At 43.6% G+C, this 21,829-nt stretch overlaps 2 protein-coding genes across 8 annotated transcripts in view; both read right to left on the bottom strand.

Annotated features, from left to right (window-relative positions):
- Positions 1-96: 96 nt before the first annotated feature.
- ikbke (inhibitor of nuclear factor kappa B kinase subunit epsilon) lies at positions 97-15,791 on the bottom strand. Of its 5 annotated transcripts, none has more exons than XR_013778866.1 (23): positions 15,409-15,791; positions 14,970-15,069; positions 14,600-14,737; positions 12,714-12,843; positions 12,455-12,636; positions 10,279-10,439; positions 9,831-9,941; positions 9,539-9,718; positions 8,422-8,618; positions 8,142-8,200; positions 7,962-8,053; positions 7,755-7,856; positions 7,492-7,549; positions 3,710-3,822; positions 3,558-3,634; positions 3,419-3,458; positions 3,219-3,320; positions 2,601-2,697; positions 2,327-2,418; positions 2,154-2,225; positions 2,000-2,068; positions 1,830-1,922; positions 97-907 (listed from the first exon to the last, which is right to left on the bottom strand). XR_013778866.1 is itself a non-coding variant. In XM_079341023.1 (22 exons), the coding sequence occupies exons 2-21, from the start codon at positions 15,066-15,068 to the stop codon at positions 2,005-2,007; spliced, it is 2,166 nt and encodes a 721-aa protein (XP_079197149.1). In that variant the 5' UTR covers position 15,069; positions 15,409-15,791; the 3' UTR covers positions 97-907; positions 2,000-2,004. The 5 variants fall into 5 exon arrangements, 3 of the variants coding, with proteins under 3 accessions (XP_079197149.1, XP_079197148.1, XP_079197147.1); XR_013778867.1 differs by lacking the exon at positions 97-907 and adding an exon at positions 1,047-1,587; XM_079341023.1 differs by lacking the exon at positions 1,830-1,922.
- Positions 15,792-16,623: 832 nt separating this feature from the next.
- The window catches only part of srgap2 (SLIT-ROBO Rho GTPase activating protein 2), a 54,168-nt gene continuing 48,962 nt past the window's right edge, over positions 16,624-21,829 (bottom strand). For 2 of the 3 annotated variants that reach the window (XM_079341018.1, XM_079341020.1), the window contains exons 18-23: positions 21,635-21,714; positions 21,091-21,289; positions 20,361-20,498; positions 19,998-20,217; positions 19,784-19,894; positions 16,624-19,689 (exon numbers count right to left, since the gene is read on the bottom strand). In XM_079341018.1, coding sequence (XP_079197144.1) covers positions 19,126-19,689; positions 19,784-19,894; positions 19,998-20,217; positions 20,361-20,498; positions 21,091-21,289; positions 21,635-21,714 — 1,312 coding nt within the window. In that variant the 3' untranslated portion in view covers positions 16,624-19,125. The remainder of the gene's footprint in view (positions 19,690-19,783; positions 19,895-19,997; positions 20,218-20,360; positions 20,499-21,090; positions 21,290-21,634; positions 21,715-21,829) is intronic. The other variant, XM_079341019.1, reaches the window with a different exon arrangement.

Here is a 21,829-nt window from a genome sequence, read left to right on the forward strand (position 1 = left end):
TATTGGTGAACTGAGAAGAATTGTGGTTGTGTCACTGTTGAACAATTGCATTATTATCTCAACGAGAAGCATAAAAAAAAATCCCTAGTCATGATCTGTATTTAACAGGACTGACACTGCCAGGCTTCAACAGCAGTGGGAAAGGTAGAGTAGTAAAAACAAATATTTCACATTTGTTTGTGAAGGCTAAGAGCAGAAAAGTTATCACATTTTCCCACTTGGCCCAGAGCAGGTCTTATGACCAGTAAAAAAACCACTGACGCAGTAGTAGTCGTCCCCCTAACTTAACCAATAAAAGCCCCCGGGGACACCCACAACACTACCACACAGTCTGAGTGAGAAAAGTTCACTTCCATACTTTCTAGTATCACAACAAGTCACTTGTTTTCAGCTTTATTTGAGACCTTTAATAACCCCATGGCCCAAATACCCATACCCACAAAAGTTCAATTTTAAGTAAATTGAACTATTGTCACGAGTCATGAAGTGTTGGTCTTTTTCACAGGAATTATGCTACAACTGTAAACTTAGAAATGAGGACATGGCATGTTTTTTTACTTTCACTTTCCAGCCTTTAATATCATTTTATTAACCAGCTGAAACAGTCAAAAAACAAAAAACAGGAATGTCCATATTTCCTCTATTGAAGCAAAGTAAACTGTCTTTGTAACCTTAAGCTTTAAACTGTAACCCTTAACAAAACAAAACCAAAAACATGTTTAAAAAACCCTGGGATTCCCCACCCTTTGAAAAAACAAAACAAAAAAAAAAACAGGTTAATGTCGGCTCACACAGTAAACGTGCCTCACAGTCACTGAACTGTGGGTTCTTGAATTTGTTTCTGTTTAAAAGGAGGCATTGAGTGCTGAGAGTCCCTGATCTCATCACTTCTCTTTAACAGTGTGACCTAAAATAAAACAAAGAAATAACTTATTAAACTGAAACATCAACAGGATGAGAAAAATCTATACTACAGTGCTGTGTGACTATCAATGATGTAATCAAGCCTTTTACATTTACAATGATAAACATCAAGCAAACCTAGATTTGAAGTCACATGAAGCCTTTATTTTTGTTTAAAAAGACAGCAGGGGAATCTTTAGCTTCCGCTAACAAACACAAACACACTGACATAAGACATCTATTCCCACATAAAGAGAGTCCTGTTAAATTCATCATTTAAAGGAGCTACATGTCAACTCTGACATGTAGCCTTCACCATGTCGCAGACAAGGCAGCTTCAGTGTTTAGCCAGCTTTGCATGGGTCTTGAAACCTTCCTGCTCTAACCTCTCTTTTCAAAATCATCTCCAATATTTATCTGCTTTGCCACATTTCTGATCATAGAATCAGTTATGTCTGACCCAGTTTGCTTGCCTTCTATCGCTGCAACACCCGTTGGTTCGCCGTTTGCCTGGCAAACCAAGGGGCATCCATAATAGCTGTAGTATTTTTGTCAGAGAATCCAGTATTTCAACACAGACAATGTCCTTAACCTCCGATAATACAGTAAGGTAATATTATAAATGAATTCAGTAGATATTGCTCCTTTAAAAAGGTGCCCAGGTTCTGCAGTTTCTCTCTCTCTCTCTCTCTCTGGAACAAAGAACAAACTCGGCATCAGATAAACACATCACAGCTGACTTTGCATTTATCCAGACAATCCATCACTGTTGTAGCCCATTATAACAACAACACTAAAGGCATCAATTGGGTTTATATTGAACTGTTTGTCTCAGTTGCCACACACAACCACACAATGAATAAAATCCATTAATAGCATTTCCTCCTTCTTCATCCTGTGCATCTTATCTCTCAACTGAGATTCACATTTAAGTGATTGTCTCTGGCTGCTCCCTCTTCATGCAGCGCTTGCCGTGGCCGGTTCAATAGCGAGGCTCCACAATGACGTCCATAACTGTTCTGGATGGGAAGTTAAAATGAGGTGCTTGTCAGAGAGTGTCTGTACGTCTGTGTGTTAAAATGCAATGACGACGTACTTTAGTCACAGTGTCGATGGTCTGGTCAAGCTTGGATCCAAGGCTGCTGTAGAGTTTACTGCTCCCAAACTTCAACACAAAATCAATACATATAAGTATTAATCCAAATGTCCTAACTATCCAATGAATATCTAGTGGACAGGGAGAAACTGACTTCTCAATAACGCTGTTGTTAAACTGTAGTTCCTGCACCAAAATCTCCATTTCCTCCTTTAGATGGTGCATCCTTGAACAAAGGGAGACATGTTATCATGACAACAGGTAGACTGACTCAATCTTTCATGACCACAAACACACACACACACACACACACATAAAGACACATACCTGAAGACCATCTGGTCCTTGTCTCTGGGTGGGACTGTGGACTGTGGCGCTGCTCTGCCAGACAGAAGACTGGATATGATTCTGTCCAGAGCCTGAGGACACAGGAGGCGTTGCATCATCACATTGCTGAGACTTAACATGAGCGACGTCAATTAGATTTTCACAAAAAGAAGCTCTAACAAATCCAAAAAAGCTCAATTAATATATAACCATCAGCCAATCATACATGTGTACACTGTTATGTAACAACATGATCTAAAAGGGAAATGTTGACCTTATTTTGGCGCTGATTATTCATCTCCAGGTCTGCCAACAGGCCAGTGGAGAAAGAGCCAAAGTCTTGCAGGCGGGTCTGTTTTTCCAGTAACACACTGAAAAGTAAAGAACAATACAGACACTTTAATAAGGCAAGGTGGCAATCTTTACAGTATATCAATACCTGTTGGACAGTGGATACCATAGGATAGCAGGAGAAAGAAAAGTGCAGAGGGTCAGAATTGAACCTCTACCACCTGCTCCGAGGATTATAGAGTTAAATCATGGAGTGCTTGAGATAAATGCTAAGCTATCCGGCGCTACTCAAAATGCTCATGAAAATGCCAAAGACTACATGAAAAGTAAAAACTTAATATGGATAAAACTGTACAAGAATTGAAGCTATACAGTGAAGTATAAGACAAGTTCAAACCTTATATTATTTGCTTTATCAATACTCATTTCATGTTGATTGATCAAACTCGAGACGAATTCTGTATGAAAGGGACAGCTCAACAACAGTGCCCTATTGTCTTCCTTTAAATAGTCATCAATGATTGGGCTAAAGCAGCGGATGTTAATCTGCTCCAAAGTTCACCTCGGTTTGTAAAGAAATAAAGCTCGAGTCTGCTCTGACCTGCTCCACATCCTGGTTGAGGCCAGGAGCTCTTTGTATCTCTGCACACAGTCCTCTCGAAAGAGAGATTTCACTCTCTTAATGTAGGATGACAGATGGATTCTGGGAACAAGAAAAAAAAAAAGATTGCATCAGATTGCAGGAATAAGAACTTCACAGAGTGGGCGAGCAGCACAGGAGCTGTGTGGACACATACTCACTTTTCAAACTTGTGGATTTGCTCATCATTATAAGACAACTCTGTGGTAAAAATGAGCGAAATATTAAAAAGGTCTTGTCAACTAATCCCAGAACAAAAGGGCTCAACATGTTTCGATATTCTATAATAAACATACATACTGCCAATTAGCTTGTCTTTGCGATAGTGCTGATGAATGGCTGTTATCTTCTGCAGCAGCATCTCCATCTTCTGACAGCTGTGAGAGACAAGAGGTCAGAGGTCAAACACCATACACTGATGAGGCCTCCCTGAAGCTTAAATCACAGATTACCTCTTGTCATTGGCAAGCGTCTCTGCTAGTTTTGCCTGCTCTATCTGCAGATGGTCCAGTCGGTTCTGAAACTCTTGGATGCCAGTGGTGTATATGGGCAGGTGCTGGTGGACCTGCAGAGACAGCAGACATACGCATGAATCATCAGCTGAGTCATCATATCTCAAGCGAAGTCTAATGGTTCCAAGTTTACAATGTTAGAATAGTTTATATGAACAACATTTAAATGTACATCCACATTTGTTTAAATACATAATGTTGACTTCCTGTCCCCTGATAAGACAATGCCTGATGCAGCAAAATACTGAATTCAATAGTTATTTAAATGGCGCTAATTCATAACAAAATTTAATCTCCATCCATCTTCCATCCATCCATCCATTTTCTACCGCTTATCCGGGGCCGGGTCGTGGGGGCAGCAGTCTAAGCAGAGACACCCAGACTTCCCTCACCCCAGACACCTCCTCCAGCTCTTCCGGTGGGACCCCAAGGCGTTCCCAAGCCAGCCGAGAGACATAGTCTCTCCAGCGTGTCCTGGGTCTACCCCGAGGCCTCCTCCCGGAGGGACATGCCCGGAATACCTCCCTAGGGAGGCGTCCAGGGGGCATCCGGACCAGATGCCCGAACCACCTCAACTGACTCCTCTCGATGTGGAGGAGTAACGGCTCTACTCCGAGCTCCTCCCTGGTGACCGAGCTCCTCACCCAATCTCTAAGGGTGCGCCCAGCCACCCTACGGAGGAAGCCCATTTTGGCCGCTTGTATCCGAGATCTCGTTCTTTCGGTCATGACCCAAAGCTCATGACCATAGGTGAGGGTAGGAACGAAGATCGACCGGTAAATCGAGAGCTTCGCCTTTCGGCTTAGCTCCTTCTTCACCACGACGGACCGATACAGCGACCGCATGACTGCAGACGCCGCACCGATCCGTCTGTCGATCTCACGCTCCATCTTCCCCCCACTCGTGAACAAGACCCCGAGATACTTAAACTCCTCCACCTGGGGCAAGGACTCCCCACCGACCCGAAGAGGGCAAACCACCTTTTTCCGGTCGAGAACCATGGCCTCAGATTTAGAGGTGCTGATCCTCATCCCAGCCGCCTCACACTCGGTAGCGAACCGCCCCAGTGCGCACTGAAGGTCCGGGTTCGATGGAGCCAACAAGACCACATCATCTGCAAAAAGCAGAGACGAGATCCTGTGGTCCCCGAACCGGACCCCCTCCGGCCCCTGACTGCGCCTAGAAATTCTGTCCATAAAAGTAATGAACAGAACCGGTGACAAAGGGCAGCCCTGCCGGAGGCCAACGCGCACCGGGAACAGGTCCGACTTAATACCGGCAATGCGAACCATACTCCTGCTCCGGTCGTACAAGGACCGGACCGCCCTTAGCAAAGGGCCCCGAACCCCATACGCACGGAGCACCCTCCAGAGGGCGCCGCGAGGGACACGGTCGAATGCCTTTTCCAAATCCACAAAGCACATGTGGACTGGTTGGGCAAACTCCCATGAACCCTCGAGCACCCGCTGGAGAGTGTAGAGCTGGTCCAGTGTTCCACGGCCAGGACGAAAACCGCATTGTTCCTCTTGAATCCGAGGTTCGACTAACAGCCGGAACCTCCTCTCCAGTACCCTGGAATAGACTTTCCCAGGGAGGCTGAGGAGTGTGATTCCCCGGTAGTTGGAACACACCCTCTGGTCCCCCTTCTTGAAAAGAGGGACCACCACCCCAGTCTGCCAGTCCAGAGGCACTGTCCCCGACCTCCACGCGATATTACAGAGGCGTGTCAACCATGACAGCCCCTGCAAATCCAGAGACTTCAGATACTCAGGGCGAATCCACCCCTGGTGCCTTGCCACCAAGGAGCTTGCCAACTACCTCGGTGACTTCGGCTTGGGTGATGGACGAATCCACCTCTGAGCACTCAGCCTCTGCTTCCTCAGTGGAAGACGTGAAGGTGGGATTGAGGAGATCCTTGAACTATTCCACCGTCCGACTAAATCCCCAGTTGAGGTCAGCAGCTCCCCACCTCCACTGTAAACAGTGTTGGTGAAGCACTGCTTCCCCCTCCTGAGGCGACAGACGGTTTGCCAGAATTTCCTCGAGGCCGACCGAAAGTCCTCCTCCATGGCCTCCCCGAACTCCTCCCAGGCCCGAGTTTTTGCCTCCACGACCACCCGGGCTGCAGAACGCCTGGCCTGCCGGTACCCGTCAGCTGCCTCAGGAGTCCTATGCGCTAGCAACGCCCGATAGGACTCCTTCTTCAGCTTGACGGCCTCCCTTACTTCCAGTGTCCACCACCAGGTTCGGGGATTGCCGCCACGACAGGCACCAGAGACCCTGCGACCACAGCTCAGAGCAGCTGCTTTGACAATGGAGGTGGAGAACATGGTCCACTCGGACTCAATGCACCCAGCCTCCCCCGGGATCTGTGAAAAGCTCGTCCGGAGGTGGGAGTTGAAGACCTCGCTAACAGAGGGTTCAGCCAGACGTTCCCAGCAGACCCTCACTACACGTTTGGGCCTGCGGAGTCTGACCGGCTTCCTCCCCTGCCAGCGCATCCAACTCACCACCAGGTGGTGATCAGTTGACAGCTCAGCCCCTCTCTTCACCCGAGTGTCCGAAACACACGGCCTCCGGCCTAGGGAGTCCTGGTGCCATGTGCACTTATGAACATCCCTGTGCTCGAACATGGTGTTCATTATGGACAACCTGTTACTGGCACAGAAGTCCAATAACAGAACACCTCTCTGGTTCAGATCAGGGAGGCCGTTCCTCCCAATCACCCCACTCCAGATCTCACTGTCGCTGCCCACGTGAGCATTGAAGTCCCCCAGTAGAACAATGAGTCCCCAGTCGGAGCACTGTCCAGCACCCCTCCCAGGGACTCCAAGAAGGCCGGGTACTCCACACTGCCGTTCGGGCCGTAGGCCGAAACGACTGTTAGAGACCTGTCCCCTACCCGAAGGCGTAGGGACACGACCCTCTCGTTCACCGGGGTGAACTCCAACACCTGGCGGCTGAGCTGTGGGGCTATGAGCAAGCCCACACCAGCCCGCCGCCTCTCACCACGGGCAACTCCAGAGAAGTAGAGAGTCCAGCCCCTCTCAAGGAGCTGGGTTCCAGAGCCCAAGCAGTGCGTGGAGGTGAGCCCGACTATATCTAGCCGGTACCTCTCAACCTCCTGCACAAGCTCAGGCTCCTTCCCCCCCAGTGAGGTGACGTTCCACGTCCCAAACGCCAGAAGCTGCGTCCGGGGATCGGGTCGCCGAGGCCCCCGCCATCGACTGCCGCCCGATCCACACTGCACCCGACCCCTACGGCTTCCTCTGTGGATGGTGGGTCCACAGGATGATATTAATTATTGATATTTGGAATTATTGTCAAGGAGTAGAAAGAAAGAAAAGCTCAATGATAAAAAATATATATATTGAAGAAAACTGCACAAGAAAAAGGAACAACCTTAAAAATGTCAGAGTGGAAAACAAGATGAAACAGTCTTTCATCACATAACCACCAACACGAGTACAAACACAGCCAGAGCGACTCCTGGTTCAGTCTGACTTCAACTGAGAGTTAACATATTTTAATTCATTTAGGAAATAGCACACTAGCTGTTTCCTAACTGTTACATGATACACAGAAAACGTATCATACCGGTCGTAATGCTTACATTCTTCCTGATGATGCCATCTAATACGTATAAAGTCTCCTTCCTGACATCGTTTCTACAAACATTGAGCAAACCAGCCTGTGTGATGCTTCATCCTGACGTCACTCACCAGCTGCAGCTTTTGGTTTCCATCACCTGAACCTTGGTTTTCTGCAGTGTGTTGGCCCCTTAAAAAAATAAAGCCACAACAGACATTGGAGGAGAAGTAAAGAAAGAGGAGGAGAAGATTATGAAAGTGCCATGTTTAACAATAAAGTTGATTCATACTGTCAGACAAAAAAGTAACGCTTCATTTTCCCAACTTCTGTATCTCACAAGGTACATCATAAAAAAACATGGAGCTGTGTGATACAACATCCAGAGTGAACTCACAGGGTGTGAAGCCTGTGTTCTACGCTGAGGCAGGACTGAAGTCTAACAGTGATCATCGCAATACTGTGCATCGCCTCTCCACACTCCCTGCGCAGCCTCAACCTGAGCGAGAGGAGAGGAGGACATGGAGGAGAAGGGTCATTAGCTAGAAATACATCACTCAGTGAAATTAAGCAAATGCTGGTCACGTTAGCACGCGTGTCTCACATGTAGCTGTAGTATCCTTGAAGGAGCAGCTCTCTATGCGAGTGCAGCAACTTCACTATCCTGAGATACTGGTGGACCACTCCCACTGTTACCTGCAGAGAAGGGGGAAATAAAGTGTTTAAAAAAAAATGTGTTGAAGACGTTGAATGAATCAAGCAAACGTTAGCATCGTCGTAGCACCTTGGTAAAGTGGTAGTCCGCCACAACATCGAACTTGGATGGGATGACAGGAGTCTCTGCTACAAAGAAACGAAAACCAGCAAATTCATGATTTCGGAGTTGCATTTATAGAAATATTCATCAACAGACTGTTTGTCTGAGTAGGTGTGATGCTGGAATACACCTCATATGGACTCTTTCAAACCTCCCTGGGGAGGGGGGGAGCGAAGAATAAAGAAGAGGAACCCTGAGGACTTCACAGGAACATATCAAAGGCGTTCACTGTCTTTGATTGTCTTACGTTCTCTGAAGGGAAGGCTGGGGTTCGCTTCAGGCTCACAGCTGAGCAGGATCAGAGGCTGGGCTTTTGAAGTACTCGGGAGGTTGACCACCTTCATATTGCCTTCCAGAGGGAGGTCATGACCCAGGTACAGTAGATGCTGCAGCTGCACTGCAATACCAGTCTGAGAGGCAACCTCCTCAAAGAACACCGACACCCTGAGAGGATTAAGAGAAGAGAAGATTTCGGGCATCCAGACCACTTTTATCACTTTCAGAAAAACAAAGAAACCTAGTTTTCTGTACGTGGGCTTGTTGGGTGCAATCATCGACTATACGAGTCATATCTCGTCACCCTGACGTCTGAATAAAATACCAACCTCCCACTTTGTACCACTTCCGTTAAGTGGATTCACTTTGTTCTAAAAACCTGTCATGCTGTGAAGTTAACAACAACAAACTGAGCATGCAGGCACATTCAAATGTAACTTCAGGACAGTACCATCTGCATACATGTAGCAGCACAATATAACAATGTTCATACAGATATGAAAAGATAACCTATTTGAAAATTAAATCTGTGTAAATCCACAGTTGGAAGTTTTCAGGTCTGCTGCACCTGCAGAGCAGACTCGATTTTAGCTTACAGGTGATGGATTTTTTCCAAATTATTATTATTTCAGTCCAACTATCATCTATGAATCTCTGGAGAGTTAGATGTTTGTTTTTTTTTTTGCATATAGACATTTTTGGCACCACCTGTAGACGTTTTAGCAAGCCCCATGGAAAAATCACGTGAGCAAAAGCACCAAAGCTGAGATATTAAAAGTACAAAACTAATCATTTAAATACACGTCTATTTTTTTTTTCTTATGACAGTGACAAGAATCCTAAAAAATGTAATTTTATTTTAACATTTTGTCTCTCATTTAGTGCCCTGCGTACTCAACCACAAGTGCTCTCTTTTTTTGCGTGATGTGATGTTCAAGTGTGTTTATTAATATAATAAGCAATAATAAGCAATATTCATGTAAGCATTTATGGTCATAGTTCTGCTTCTTTGCAGCAAAGGCATTAAGTTTCAGTCCTACTAAAATAAACCCTTTCTTTTTGAGCTCCAGTTGGAACTAGAGACTTACGTGTTGTAGTGGTGTATGTAGATGCAATGCGCCTGGGCCTGTTGCAGAGCGAAAAGGTGAACTGGCTGTCGCTGCAGGATGTCTGTGGTGGCTGTGAAGAACTGATCAAAACCCCAACATCTCTCCTGATCAGCCTCCAGTATACCTGCCAGGACCGGAACCAGCTGCACTGTCAGACCTCTACGGACACACGGGAAGAATCAGAACAAGGGACAAATCGATGGAGTCAACCAAGAAGAAGCATCATGTGTTTTCATGATGGTGTCACCGAAACACATTTTAGGCGCCATACTGTGAAAGTTGACAGCTGTGAGGAAGGCTGTAGCTCCACTCTATCGGTCCGTCTGGCACACGCTGAATTCCAGCTATAGCTCCCATAGGCTTCTCTGTAGTTATTTTGAACCTGTACAAACAGACAAAGACATTCATTTTCTTCCCAAACCCCACGATGTCTAGAGAAACAATCGCAGCAAGACAGCTTTCTCCACAAGGACATCTAAGCAAGTCACTGATTTGTTTACATTGAAGTATGCTTTCTAAAAATAATAGACTGGTAATAATGCTCTGGGGAGACACTTAAAACAAAACTATGTCATCATTTCTTGTAAATATTTTTACAAAATCAGTTTCAATTTCAACTTTACACTTTGGCTGAAGGGCTGTAGATTAAAATCAGATGTTTGTTTGTTTGTAAGTTTAAGGCCTGGGGTTTATGCTGCACGTGTCATCAAATGACTCACATGGTGGTTTTGTTCCTGCGGGGTCCACCATACGGTGTGAAGGGAAGACTCCCAGCGGCAGCATGGTAAAATGTCACACCGATACTCCACAGGTCTACGCTCACTCCATAGGATTTCTGATGAGGCTTGCGTAAGACAGCACGTTCATACATGTCCGGGTGCTACACATACCAACGTACAAACACATACACATGTGTACAGTCAGAGAAGTTTCCATATTTGGGTAACAGCTGTCTTTGTACTGTGAGGAGTTGGCAGCAGCTAAGATCACATCTGAACTTCTTCAAGTGAAAGGGAGGTTTTTGGGCAGCTCAGTTGGTAGAGTCTGTTTTCCCACATACAGAAGCTATCGCATTCAATACATCAGTAGTTGGATTGAACCTTTTGATGCATGTTTACCCGACTCCTCTTCCCAACATTTCCTGTCAATCCTATAAAAGGCGAAAATTCCAAAGAAGGGCGCGAAGCACCCTGGGCATGTCGGGGTGTGTTGCGACCGCGGGGTTGTGATGAGGGGCTTCATCCGATCATTGCAAAGTGTGTTCCAGACATGTTGAAGATCTCAGCTTGTGCTCTGCACGTTATTTCATTAAAGACTGTCAAACTTTGATGTCTCTGCGCACCCCTTTTTTACCTTTCCAAAATGCCTCCCCATAGGTTTTTTTTCCCCAACATGCACGACAACGTCTCTCTATGTTAACAACTAACAAAAAATCCTCTTATACCCATAGTCAAAGCCCAAGAGGAAGTCCACCATGACAGCGATTTTGAGTTTAAACAACTTAAGATAACGCTTCGAGAGAACTTAGGTACATGAGTAGATCTGAATTGTAATCTTGAGTTTAACAATTTAAAATAACATTTGGAGGCAAAAAAAATGGCAAAAAAACCATCCAAGTTTGACAACAAGCCCTTTGATGAAACAACGTGCAGGGCACAACGTAATATGTTCAACATGTCTAGAACACAGTAACACTGAGTTTGCGTCAAAAGCATGAACGCTTCCGGACAAGTTCCTTCAAAAAGGTATCCTGTAAACAGAGTTTTTTTACTTTCAAGAAAACCTAGTGGACTTCCTGTAGACATTACAGCCAAGTGATCACTGACTTTTTTTTTTAGGTCTTGATATGATTAGGATGGGAAAAAAATATCATTTTGTGAAGTCAAAGAAACAAATTGCTTTTTTTTTTTTAAATACAACAATATCTCATTTTTCCCCAGACACGATGACCTTGAAAATTTTGGTGAGTTTTCGTTCATGTTCAGGCACTCAAAAATGGAGGCAAAGTTGGGGGAAACTAAAAACACTCATTTGGGAAACAATAGGGTCCTTCGCACTATCAGTGCTTCAGGCCCGAAAAAGTAGTGGACTCTCCTTTTTAATCCAGGGAAGTCCTAAAAAAACAAGCATGTCAAAGTGCAACAGCCCTACCAGATATGTTAACAGTCTTAAAACTGTAGTCATTTCAATTTTCCACTAGGTGGCTACAAAGACTTGACACATGCCACTTTGAGGCTGTAACATCTGGTGTGCACCGGGCCTAACTGGCTGTCTGTCATCTCTGTTGAGAATAAATAACGCTGGTAATAAATTATTTACAACTCGAGCTGGAGCAGATTCACAAACAAAGGGGACCACAAAAAAGAAACACACCATGAACACATCTCACATAGAAAAATTAATTTCAAAAGGAAACAGTGGTTTTATAGCAACACAAGGTTTACTCCCGTGGGGGAAAGCAAACAACTTAAGCAAAGGCGTTCAAATCAAAACCTAAAGGAATAGTTTAAACAATAGGGATGTAACGATTCACTCAACTTGCAATACGATATGATACGATTCATGATACTGGGTTCACGATACGATTTTTTTCACCATTTATTTTACAAAATGAGACTGATAAAAAATTATGACTAAAAAAAGCCAAATCATCTCCTAAACAGTGGAAAGCTGCTGCTCCCCCACTTTTAATGCAGCTGTTATGAGTGCTATCTGTTTAAACAAAAAAGTATCTGTATTAAATACAAATATCCGTGTCTATCTCATTATCCGTGGCTTTCCCAAATCACATATGGATTCGGGTTCATCACTAGTGATTTCTGAGGTTTACATATTATTTTCAAAGATTATGACAACCTTGGCAGAGGCATGCACTCTTCTTTTTCCACAGCTTACCAGATACTCTTCTGTTCCATAGATCGACATAAACTTCTCATCATCTTCCAGCTCTCTCGCTGCTCCAAAGTCAGTCAGCTTATACACAGACTTTCCGTCCTCCCCGACCTGTCGCATGATGTTACCAGGCTTAATGTCACGGTGTACCACTCCGTTTTCTCGCAGGTGGTTCATGCCCTGCACTGAAGCAAAAGCAAACAAGGACACTTCAATTCAGCTTTCCCGACATGTCAAGCTAAAGACCAAGAAGTACACCTACCGACACACTGCAAAACTGTGAGGAACTCTGTTTCAGGCAGGCCAAAGGCATTTTCAGGCTCCTCAAGCAGGTTGAGCAGACTTCCACCTGAACAATACTCCATCACCAGCACCTTATTTTTAGAGGGCATCTTGGGAGAGAGGGAGAGAGACCTGAGCTGCACTTCTGTCAATACTGTTGGCTTCACGAAAATGATAAGAGAAAGGTACTGCCTCAAGAAGTCTACATTATTTAAAGAAACTACAACTAACCGCTGATACATATTTGTGGAAAAATAGTAACCGAGAACATTGGTGTGAAATGCATGATGAAAGCTCTCTAACTCTAGAGTCTGTGATAAAGGAGGTTTAGTCCATATAGACAGCATAAGCTCAGTGTGAATAAGCCAATGTTAAAAAATGCTTACTCTCGCTTAAAACTTAAACAGTTCCTCTAATAAAATTAGCTTTGTCTAATGGAATGAAACTCACACTGTGCTAGTACAAGGAGAGACATACAAGAGGGTACCATGTATCAAAGGAAAGGGAGACGTGTTCTTGTCAGCAACAAAACAAATTGTTCAGTTTTGAATTTCACAAGGATTATATGCATATGGAATAGTGTTTGCAGACAAGCCTCCATGGTAGCTGATCTGTAGTTAATTTCGGTCTGTACGCATGAACATGCAGGAAAACTGACTGAAGCAGCCGATTGAAATTAGCTTTTCTAATTTAATTTGAAAACCTCTGAAATGGATAATGACAGCTAAAGACAGGCAGAGAGATGATGGTGTGCAGCAAATGGGGGGGGGGGTGAAATTAAATCTTGGACTCAGCATGTGAGATTGCTGTACATGGTCTGATACTTGAAGCTCAAAAGCAAATTTGACTAAAATATGTCAGCAGAACTCACCCATTGAAGGGAAAGTGTGGCAGAAAAAGATAATAAAGGGGTTATATTTTGTGTCAAGTGGCGCCCCCCTGTGGACAAAGCTGTACCCTTTTATTCTTGTTTTATCCATTTCTGTATGTATGCATGTATGGAACTCTATAGAAATGGCTTTTGTAGGTCACAAAGTGGCCTCTGTATTTTTTTACATGATGCACTTGAAGTTGTATTTGATGTGAATTGGCTAGATGTATTTCCATGTTTTTAGTTTTATTATTTATTTCTTTAAATCGAACATTAAAAGCGACATATCTATCGACCCACAAAATGTGAAATAAATCCATACAGTCCTTTGCTTGTGGTCTGCAGAAGTCTTATGTCACAGATTACTCCGTTTAAAAATTTCACAGTTTGTGAAATCACAAGTTGGATTCTGGTGAGAAAGTACCCTCCCTTCCCTGGTATCTCCACCCATGGATTTTACCTCCAGCCTAGAGTAAAACTTTTGTGCAGGTTCGCCTTTTTTTTGTCTCTACGAAGGAGTGATGTCTACCAGGAAAACTCAGGGGGTCATTGCATTTAAAGCAACACACACACACACACACACACACACACACACACACACCCACACACACACACACACACACACACACACACACACACACACACACACACACACACACACACACACACACACAGCGCTTGGTGTGTAAGGATTTTTAGCTTTGCAGTCAGCATGAAGCTGAACTTTAAGCTTTCCACAGATGAGGCTGGTTCTGCAATATAACTCACCATGGTAACTGAGCATCACTTTAGCCACAGTTACAGTATGTCATGTAAATAATACAATAATTCTCCTACACCTGCTTTGAAGGGACTAGTTAAGATGTTCAAACGCTCTCCTTAGAAAGGTGCTACCCTTTTTTACACAGTGACTGACTTATAATATCCTCATACAACTAAGTTTTTCTTTTTTCCCCCAGTGCTTGAGTTTACACCTCTTATAATGGTGGCCTTACCTCTTCCACAGCAAACAGCCGGACAATATTGCTGTGGTTCAGCTTCCTGAGCATCTCAAACTCTCGCATCTGGACGTCATGGGGGCGGTTGTAGCTCATCGTGTTGAACACCTTGACAGCGACTAGTTCACCCGACCTCTGCATGCGGTAAGCGCACATGCACCCACACACACAAACACACTTAAATGTCAGCATAACACATCAGAGCGTCATTCAATGTCATGAGCAATGCAACCACAACCTTTTCTTATCACACATCCTGATGTTTCGCTGTAAGTGTATGTAGGTCGAAACATCTGAGGTAAAGGAAAAAATGATGCGACTGAGTTTGACAGTGTAAAAAAAATAACTTCACACTGTCTCTTGCTACCTTGTTACGGGCTCTGTAGACACTGGCAGTAGCTCCTTGACCCAGGACATCTTGTATTGACCACAGGTAGTTGGTTGTACTTGCTGTGATCCCCGTCATGCTGAAAGGAAGCAAAATGAACAATAATTATTTGACAAAGGAAGAAAATAGCACACACTATATCATGAATTACAGACATAGAGGGTGTTACATACTAACACTAAATTAGCTGTAGGGCTCATAATATCTAGATAGTATATATACTGCATTACACACTATGCCTCATTAGCCCAACAGTTGCTTTGGTATTGTTACTGTGCGTTAGCAAGCTTTATAAACTGTCAGACATTGATTAAACTATAATGCTATAACAATAACACCACAATGAATAAAGTCATTATGTTAGTAAATTCTTATCAACTCACCTTGTGTAAGTTTGTCGTGTATAAAGTTAGCTCACCTTGATAGCTGCTGCAGTTAGCCGTGCTGTGTATCTGTATCTCTTCCTCTTTGTGTTTGCTGTTTTAGACGATCAATAATCTCGGGATTGTGTTGCGTTAAAACCATCAAAACCAAGTCCCTGTCGTAAATTACAGTCCCAACTATTCCGTGGCTTACAGTAAATCCGATTTGAGTGACGACAACAGACGCCTCGGTACGCAACTTCTTCCGTAGTTAAACAGCTGCAGACCTGCTGATCATGTGAGACACAGGTATGAACGAACAGGGAGGACCTGCAGGTGTCTTCATAAGTCACTGATACAGTATCTCACTATATCGACGACCACTTCGTGTCCTTAAAGTCAGCAGCTGGCAGCATGATGTTGCGGTGTGTTTTAGGAAATGTTGGTTTCAGTAAACACGGGGCGGACTGTAGGCGGAAATTTAAAAGAGAAACTGCCAACTTGGCACTTTTCTTTGCCTCCTGGCTGTAACTGAACCGTGTCAGTGAACTGTTTGGTTCATTGCATATTTTGAAACATCCTGTTGAACCACTAATTAATTGTGTCCCCAGTTTGAATTACTACAAAATGTGACAGAAAAAAGAAAAAGGGACACAACTAATTAAAGATTCCAGGCACACATTTACAACCATCCTAGCAGGCTTATCATATTGATAAGCAAAAGAACCTGTTTGACCAATTCCTGTTATAATTGTGTAGCTTCTGCGCAACAGGGAAAAGTACACAGAAAAGGGGTAGCTTCGGGTATCTGTAGTTCTTAACATTTTTTCTGTCACGTTGCATCTTAACACTTACTGGTTGTGATACACCAACCGAAATGTTCAACTCTTTTCTTTTTTTGTCTATTTCTGTCAGTTATATTTTTTCCTTTCAGCCAACATATAAATCTCAACAAGTACTAGTAACTCGTTTTATTGTATATATTTCATTTTCCCCATTCACCTGTGGACAGAATAATCCAGCTATTTCTTCACATATCATAACATTTCCCATCGATCTCATGGATACATGTATGTTTAAAATTAAAGTTTTTTTTGTTTTTTTTTAAAGGATCACGTTCAAGTTAAATTTAGTTTATTCATGTCATGCTTTAAAACGCCAATCCATTTTAGACATGCACAGATTTCAATGTTATCTATCAATATTGCATTATCCAGTTTAATAAGATGAAATGTGACAGTTTTAATCAAACATGATCAAACTCAAGAGTCTTCATAGCAAGCAATGTTTATTAAAAAACAGATTTACTACAACTACACGTAGAATTATATAAGGCCTATTTGATTAAACTACTATTGCTATTACTGTACAATATTGTACCAAAAAAAAGAGTGTACCTCTGTAATGTACAACATTGTATATACAAAGTACATCTGAACACAGGATTCTCCAGTAATACAGATACAACTATAAATAGATTTGACATTACAATCTTTTTTTTTTTTAGTTCTGCTGTAGTTTCAAATTGACACAGAAATGCATATTTAACAATATTCAAATCCGACAGATCATCCCCACACAGTTAGTCCACACCCAAGCCAAGTTGTTCAAGTGCACGATGATTGATTTGAGATCTTAAAGGGTCCCAGCTCCCCTGAACAGAAAACACCAACCAAACCCCCTGCATATATCTGTGTGTTTCCTCCAGTTGTCATAATGAGGTAAGAACAAACGCAACTACACCAGGTATTACAAAAAATATACATACAGAGCAAGAAAAAAAAAGAAGTAATATTTATAGTTTATTACCTCGAAGAGAGCATTCAGGAATGCAGTATTTCTGGGTGGAGAGGCAATTGGTATGGTAGGGCAACATGAGGATACATGAGCTCAATACTTTCTCAAGAGGGTGAAACCAAATTTAAAAAAAAAAAAGGTTTCATTCAGTTCACCTTGAATGGCAGGTGTCAGTGTTTGCAAAATGATTCACATCCTCGCAAAGTCATAATCAGATCTAATTTTGCAAAGGTACATATAAGCAAACCATTTCAGAAAAAGAGACAAATGTAAGTCCTTGGATTTCGGTTTCCTCCTTCTATTTAAAGTTGTTCTGTCACAGGAGCTGGTACAGCAATAACTGGAGAAGAGACATGTCATGAAACCCTGCAGACTTTTTCTGCCTGCTCACATGTACACGGGGTACTTTAACTCATCACATGGGCTGCTGGTACAAAGTGTTTTCCTTTGTGCTCCATACTGCTGCTGTTACAATAGGTGGCACCCTTTTATGATGCGGTGCAAGAGGCGGGGTTAATATGCATACATACTCTACATCCACGCATGCTCACACCCATGCACACACCCAGACAGCTACACAGTTTGACATTTAACCATTACAGATGCAGATTATTCATGAACAACTACAAACAAAAATTATAAAAAAGCAAACTTTGCTTAAGAACGCATTGGATGAGGTGGTTGGTTGTGCTTCTATCTAAACACACTCTGGAGAATCCCCAGCTCCATGCTTCCAGTTATCATCATGATCATTACACAAACATATACATCATTAGAATTATAAAAACAAAACATGTTATTACCGTTTAGTCTGAAGAATATAGTTAAAGGAGCAAGCTGCAACATTGTTTAAAGTTGTTTTGTAGCTTGCACGGCAGAGAAAGACACTGACGCAACCAGCGAGCTCACGTGTTTAGCTGCTGTCTATGGCCCCAGCATGCAAGGAAAACCTGAATGGCGTTTAGCTGCCACAAAACACCACCACACACGCATTTGGAGGAAAGGTGTGTATGCATGTGTGTGTACAGTCCAACATGAAATGATGGGTTTTAATGGTCCTCGACATACGGAGTAGAGCTGCAGCAGAGTAGCAGCCAAATGCCTCTAACTATCAGCTTTTATCATTTTATTGCTTTTTTTTATTATTTAAAATGACTGTTGGCCGTAATAATTACTGGAGCAACAGCAATACAAAAAAAACATCAACATATCAAACACTGGAAGAAGAGAGAAAAATAAAGCTCTTGATCACATGACTTACACACTGATATTTGGCCCAGTTTTCTTTCCTTTAATCGTCCTACAAGTCCACCTTTATCTCTACTTGTATTCCACTTCTGAAGCAGCAAGTCAGTGAGTTTCATTTCAACACAGAGCAAGAGCTTAGCATTTCACAGTTTATCATCAGGAATCAAACGCTCCTTTTTTCCAGTCCACCAGTCATGTGTAATTGCAAAGAAGAAAGAAAGAGAAAACCTGTCATGAATACTATACAACAAAAAGAAATCAAACAGTGCTTTTTCGTTCCTCACTTAGATCTGTGTGTAAAGGCGAGTAACACTCTTGCATGCCCACTCAATCACAATTTCACACATCACAAACTAGTGTATGTAAGCTGTGTTTCTGTAAGTGTCCATCCCGAGTTCTGTTCCCTTGTTAAATATTGGAAAATCCAGTGATTCCCAGAATCTCTGTGGTGGCAAAAAAAAAAAAAAAAAAGTTTTTGAAGGGTGTTTCCACTGATCCACGCTCTTTGATAGTTTAGGTGTAGGAAGCAGAGCTGCCAGGAGAGGGCAGAAATAATTCTTGACAGTCCAAAGTGAACACAGCATCTTTAGGAAACTGCCTGGAAATGAAGAAGTGAAGATGTGAATGCTACACATGAATAGTTGGTTTTAAAAAAAGGTGCTTCTGCACCTGATAAAAGAGCTGTAGGAACTAAAGAGTTAATTAGACTTAGATCAGAATTAGAGGCCCTAAGCTGGGCAGGATTTGTCATTAGATTGGGGAGGAGGTGGTGGAGGAGGGGTGCTGGGGAGAGAGTGTGTGTGGCCTGCAGGAGGAGGAGGAGGTGTAGGAGGAACTGTAGAGGTTGGGGAACCCATTGCCGGGCTCCCACTTCCTCCTCCACCTTTTGGGAACACCACTGGTTTGGGCCTAGTTGCTGGGGGCCGCAGCTCTCTAAAAGAAGGTACAGAGGAGGACAGGGAGGAAGAGGAGAGAGAGGGGGAAGTGGCAGAAGGTAAGGGGCTCCGCGGCTGGCTCTTCGACTGGCGGAAGGAGGAAGGCACGTCGCTGGCGGAGGAGGCGCTGCGCTGGAGTGGGTGGGCATGGGAGGAGCCCCCCTCGCTGTCTCTTAGCAGACGGGAGTGGAGCGGACTGGAGGGCTCTGATGCTCCTCCTCCACCTCCTCCACCCACACCTTTCAGCTGCTCCAGTGTGTCCAGGACCACGTCAGGGGTGTGTGTATGTTTGGAGGTGCTCTGTCTCTCCAGCTTACTGATCTCAGTCAGCCCAGAGCTCAATGTGGCGTCCATGTCCTGCAACACAACACGCAGACAAAGTTCATGAGAGCAAAACAAAAAATATGGGAAGTAGCATGAGGGGTATGTAATGTAGAAAGTGAAGTTTTACCTGTGAGCTGTGCTCCACCTGAGTAAAGACCTCAGGATCCAGTGGCCTGTGGTTGCTAAAGCTCTTAGAGCGTCCTGCCGTTGTTGTTTTGCGTAACTGCGGACTCTCCACCTAAATTGAACAATGCACATGATTAAGTGCCTGCAGCATTTTAAAATTCATTGATTTATTGATTGATTTCACATTGTTTGCTGAAGATGAGATGCCACAGTACCTTGGTCTTCAGAGAGGAGTGGCGGGTGACCGAGTTGAGGATGCTGTGAGCACTGACAGGCCGCTTGTCTCCAGTTTCTTTGACCAGAGCCCCACCAACAGGAAGAGAGGCCGTTCTCACCCCTCCTCCTCCTCCTCCACTGGTTCCTGGACTGGTGCTCTCGCTCTCTGAGCCACGGAACGTTCTGCGGATGCTTCCAGACTCTGGACGTTTCCTCAACCTAAATGAGAAACTCAAGTCACTTTCTACAACTGTTTGTTATGCCAAGAAAAACACCACACGTGTGCTGTGTGTGAGAGAACATTTACACATGACATTTCAATACAAACAATATAGACTGTATATTATGAACATAAGACTTACTTGTTCAAGTTGGCCAGGTAGATATCAGCTACATGAGCTCCAGTAGGAGAGGCAGCACTGCCTCTAGTAGACACCCTCTCCTCCAGCAGGTCCCTGCTTTCCACATCAGGCTTTGGACTTCCCCTGCCTCCGTCAGGCCTGAAACGATTAAACAAAAGTGGTCGAATCATTGTTGAATCTCTATCCCACATCTGAGCCAGCAGAGGAGGAGCCTTCTCTGACAATGATATTTGAAAGACACACAATCCCTCAAGGGCCACATTTCTTTTCATTTGCCTAAACTGCACAGTCTTCTGACTCTTATACAAGTGGAAAATGTAATTTAAAAGGTATTTGTTAACCTGGATAACGTGTTTTTTTTTTTATCTTTTATGGCAACAACTTTTTCTCGAGAGTTTTCTTTTTAAATCTTCAAAATCTTCGTATTACACTTGTTTCTTCTTTGTTAGTGTAGATATCCTCCCACAACCGTAAAGAACTGTGCCTGTGTGAACGTAACTTTTAAGGTAGACAAGGAAGCGAATGTGCTATCATAATAAACATATCATAGCAGGTCACTTCGTTGTGACAGGGATTTCCTGTGTTTACTGCAGTTTTCTGTCGGGAGCTATTGCCTCTAGGGCTAGAATAAGATAACCAGAGAAACGGTGAAAAAAAAAAAAAAAAATCGGATTTGTTATTCTGTTCCTCACACATATTTGTTTAAGACTAGCAGTAGGATGCATCTTACATGTCTTGAATCACAATGTACTGGTGTGGCACCAGTCCGTCTACTCCGTTATGCCTTCCTTCCCACCAGTCGTCAGAAGCTCGCTGGTACAGGAGCAGAGAGGCTCCCTTCTTGAATGAAAGCTCTCGAGGAGTACGGCCGGTGTAGTCAAACCGAGCGATGGCTTCGATGGGCTCAGACTCTGAAACAGCCAAGGAGCCTGAGATTCAGAGGGAGGTGGACAGATACAGGAAGGGACAGAGAAGCAGGGGGAAAGAGGAACGTTTGCAGAGAGGGGGAAGCCGTATTAGTGTAAAGCAGGTTAATGGTGACAGCACAAATGTTAAACACGTTAAGCAGTGATGAAAGCAGCATCATTAACAGGTTACTGGGACCAGGATGTGAGCTGGTTTTAATTGTTAGAGCCATACATAGTAACTAGTTAGAGGGATGAGACATCATAAAACTGTTATCAAGAGGAAACAATTTGGTTTAAATATACCGCATTTAAAGCAAAATTACTGTATATGTGTATGTGTGCGTCTGTGTGTGGCTTTTTTTGTACCATCTTCACTGTTGTGGCGGGCAGAGACGGTATCAGGTGCAGGCTCTTCCACTAGGGGGGGCTCACAGTGTGGGCTGTCACTACAGTGGACATAAACACAGAGCAGAAGAGGTTACGAGGACACAAGTACAGAAGTCTCAGACTCAACATCATGTGGTGGTGACTCACAGTCTGACCTCCTATTCCTCAGTAAAT

The sequence above is a fragment of the Symphodus melops genome (assembly GCF_947650265.1).
Source record: "Symphodus melops genome assembly, chromosome: 4".
In the NCBI taxonomy this organism is placed as follows: Eukaryota; Metazoa; Chordata; class Actinopteri; order Labriformes; family Labridae; genus Symphodus; species Symphodus melops.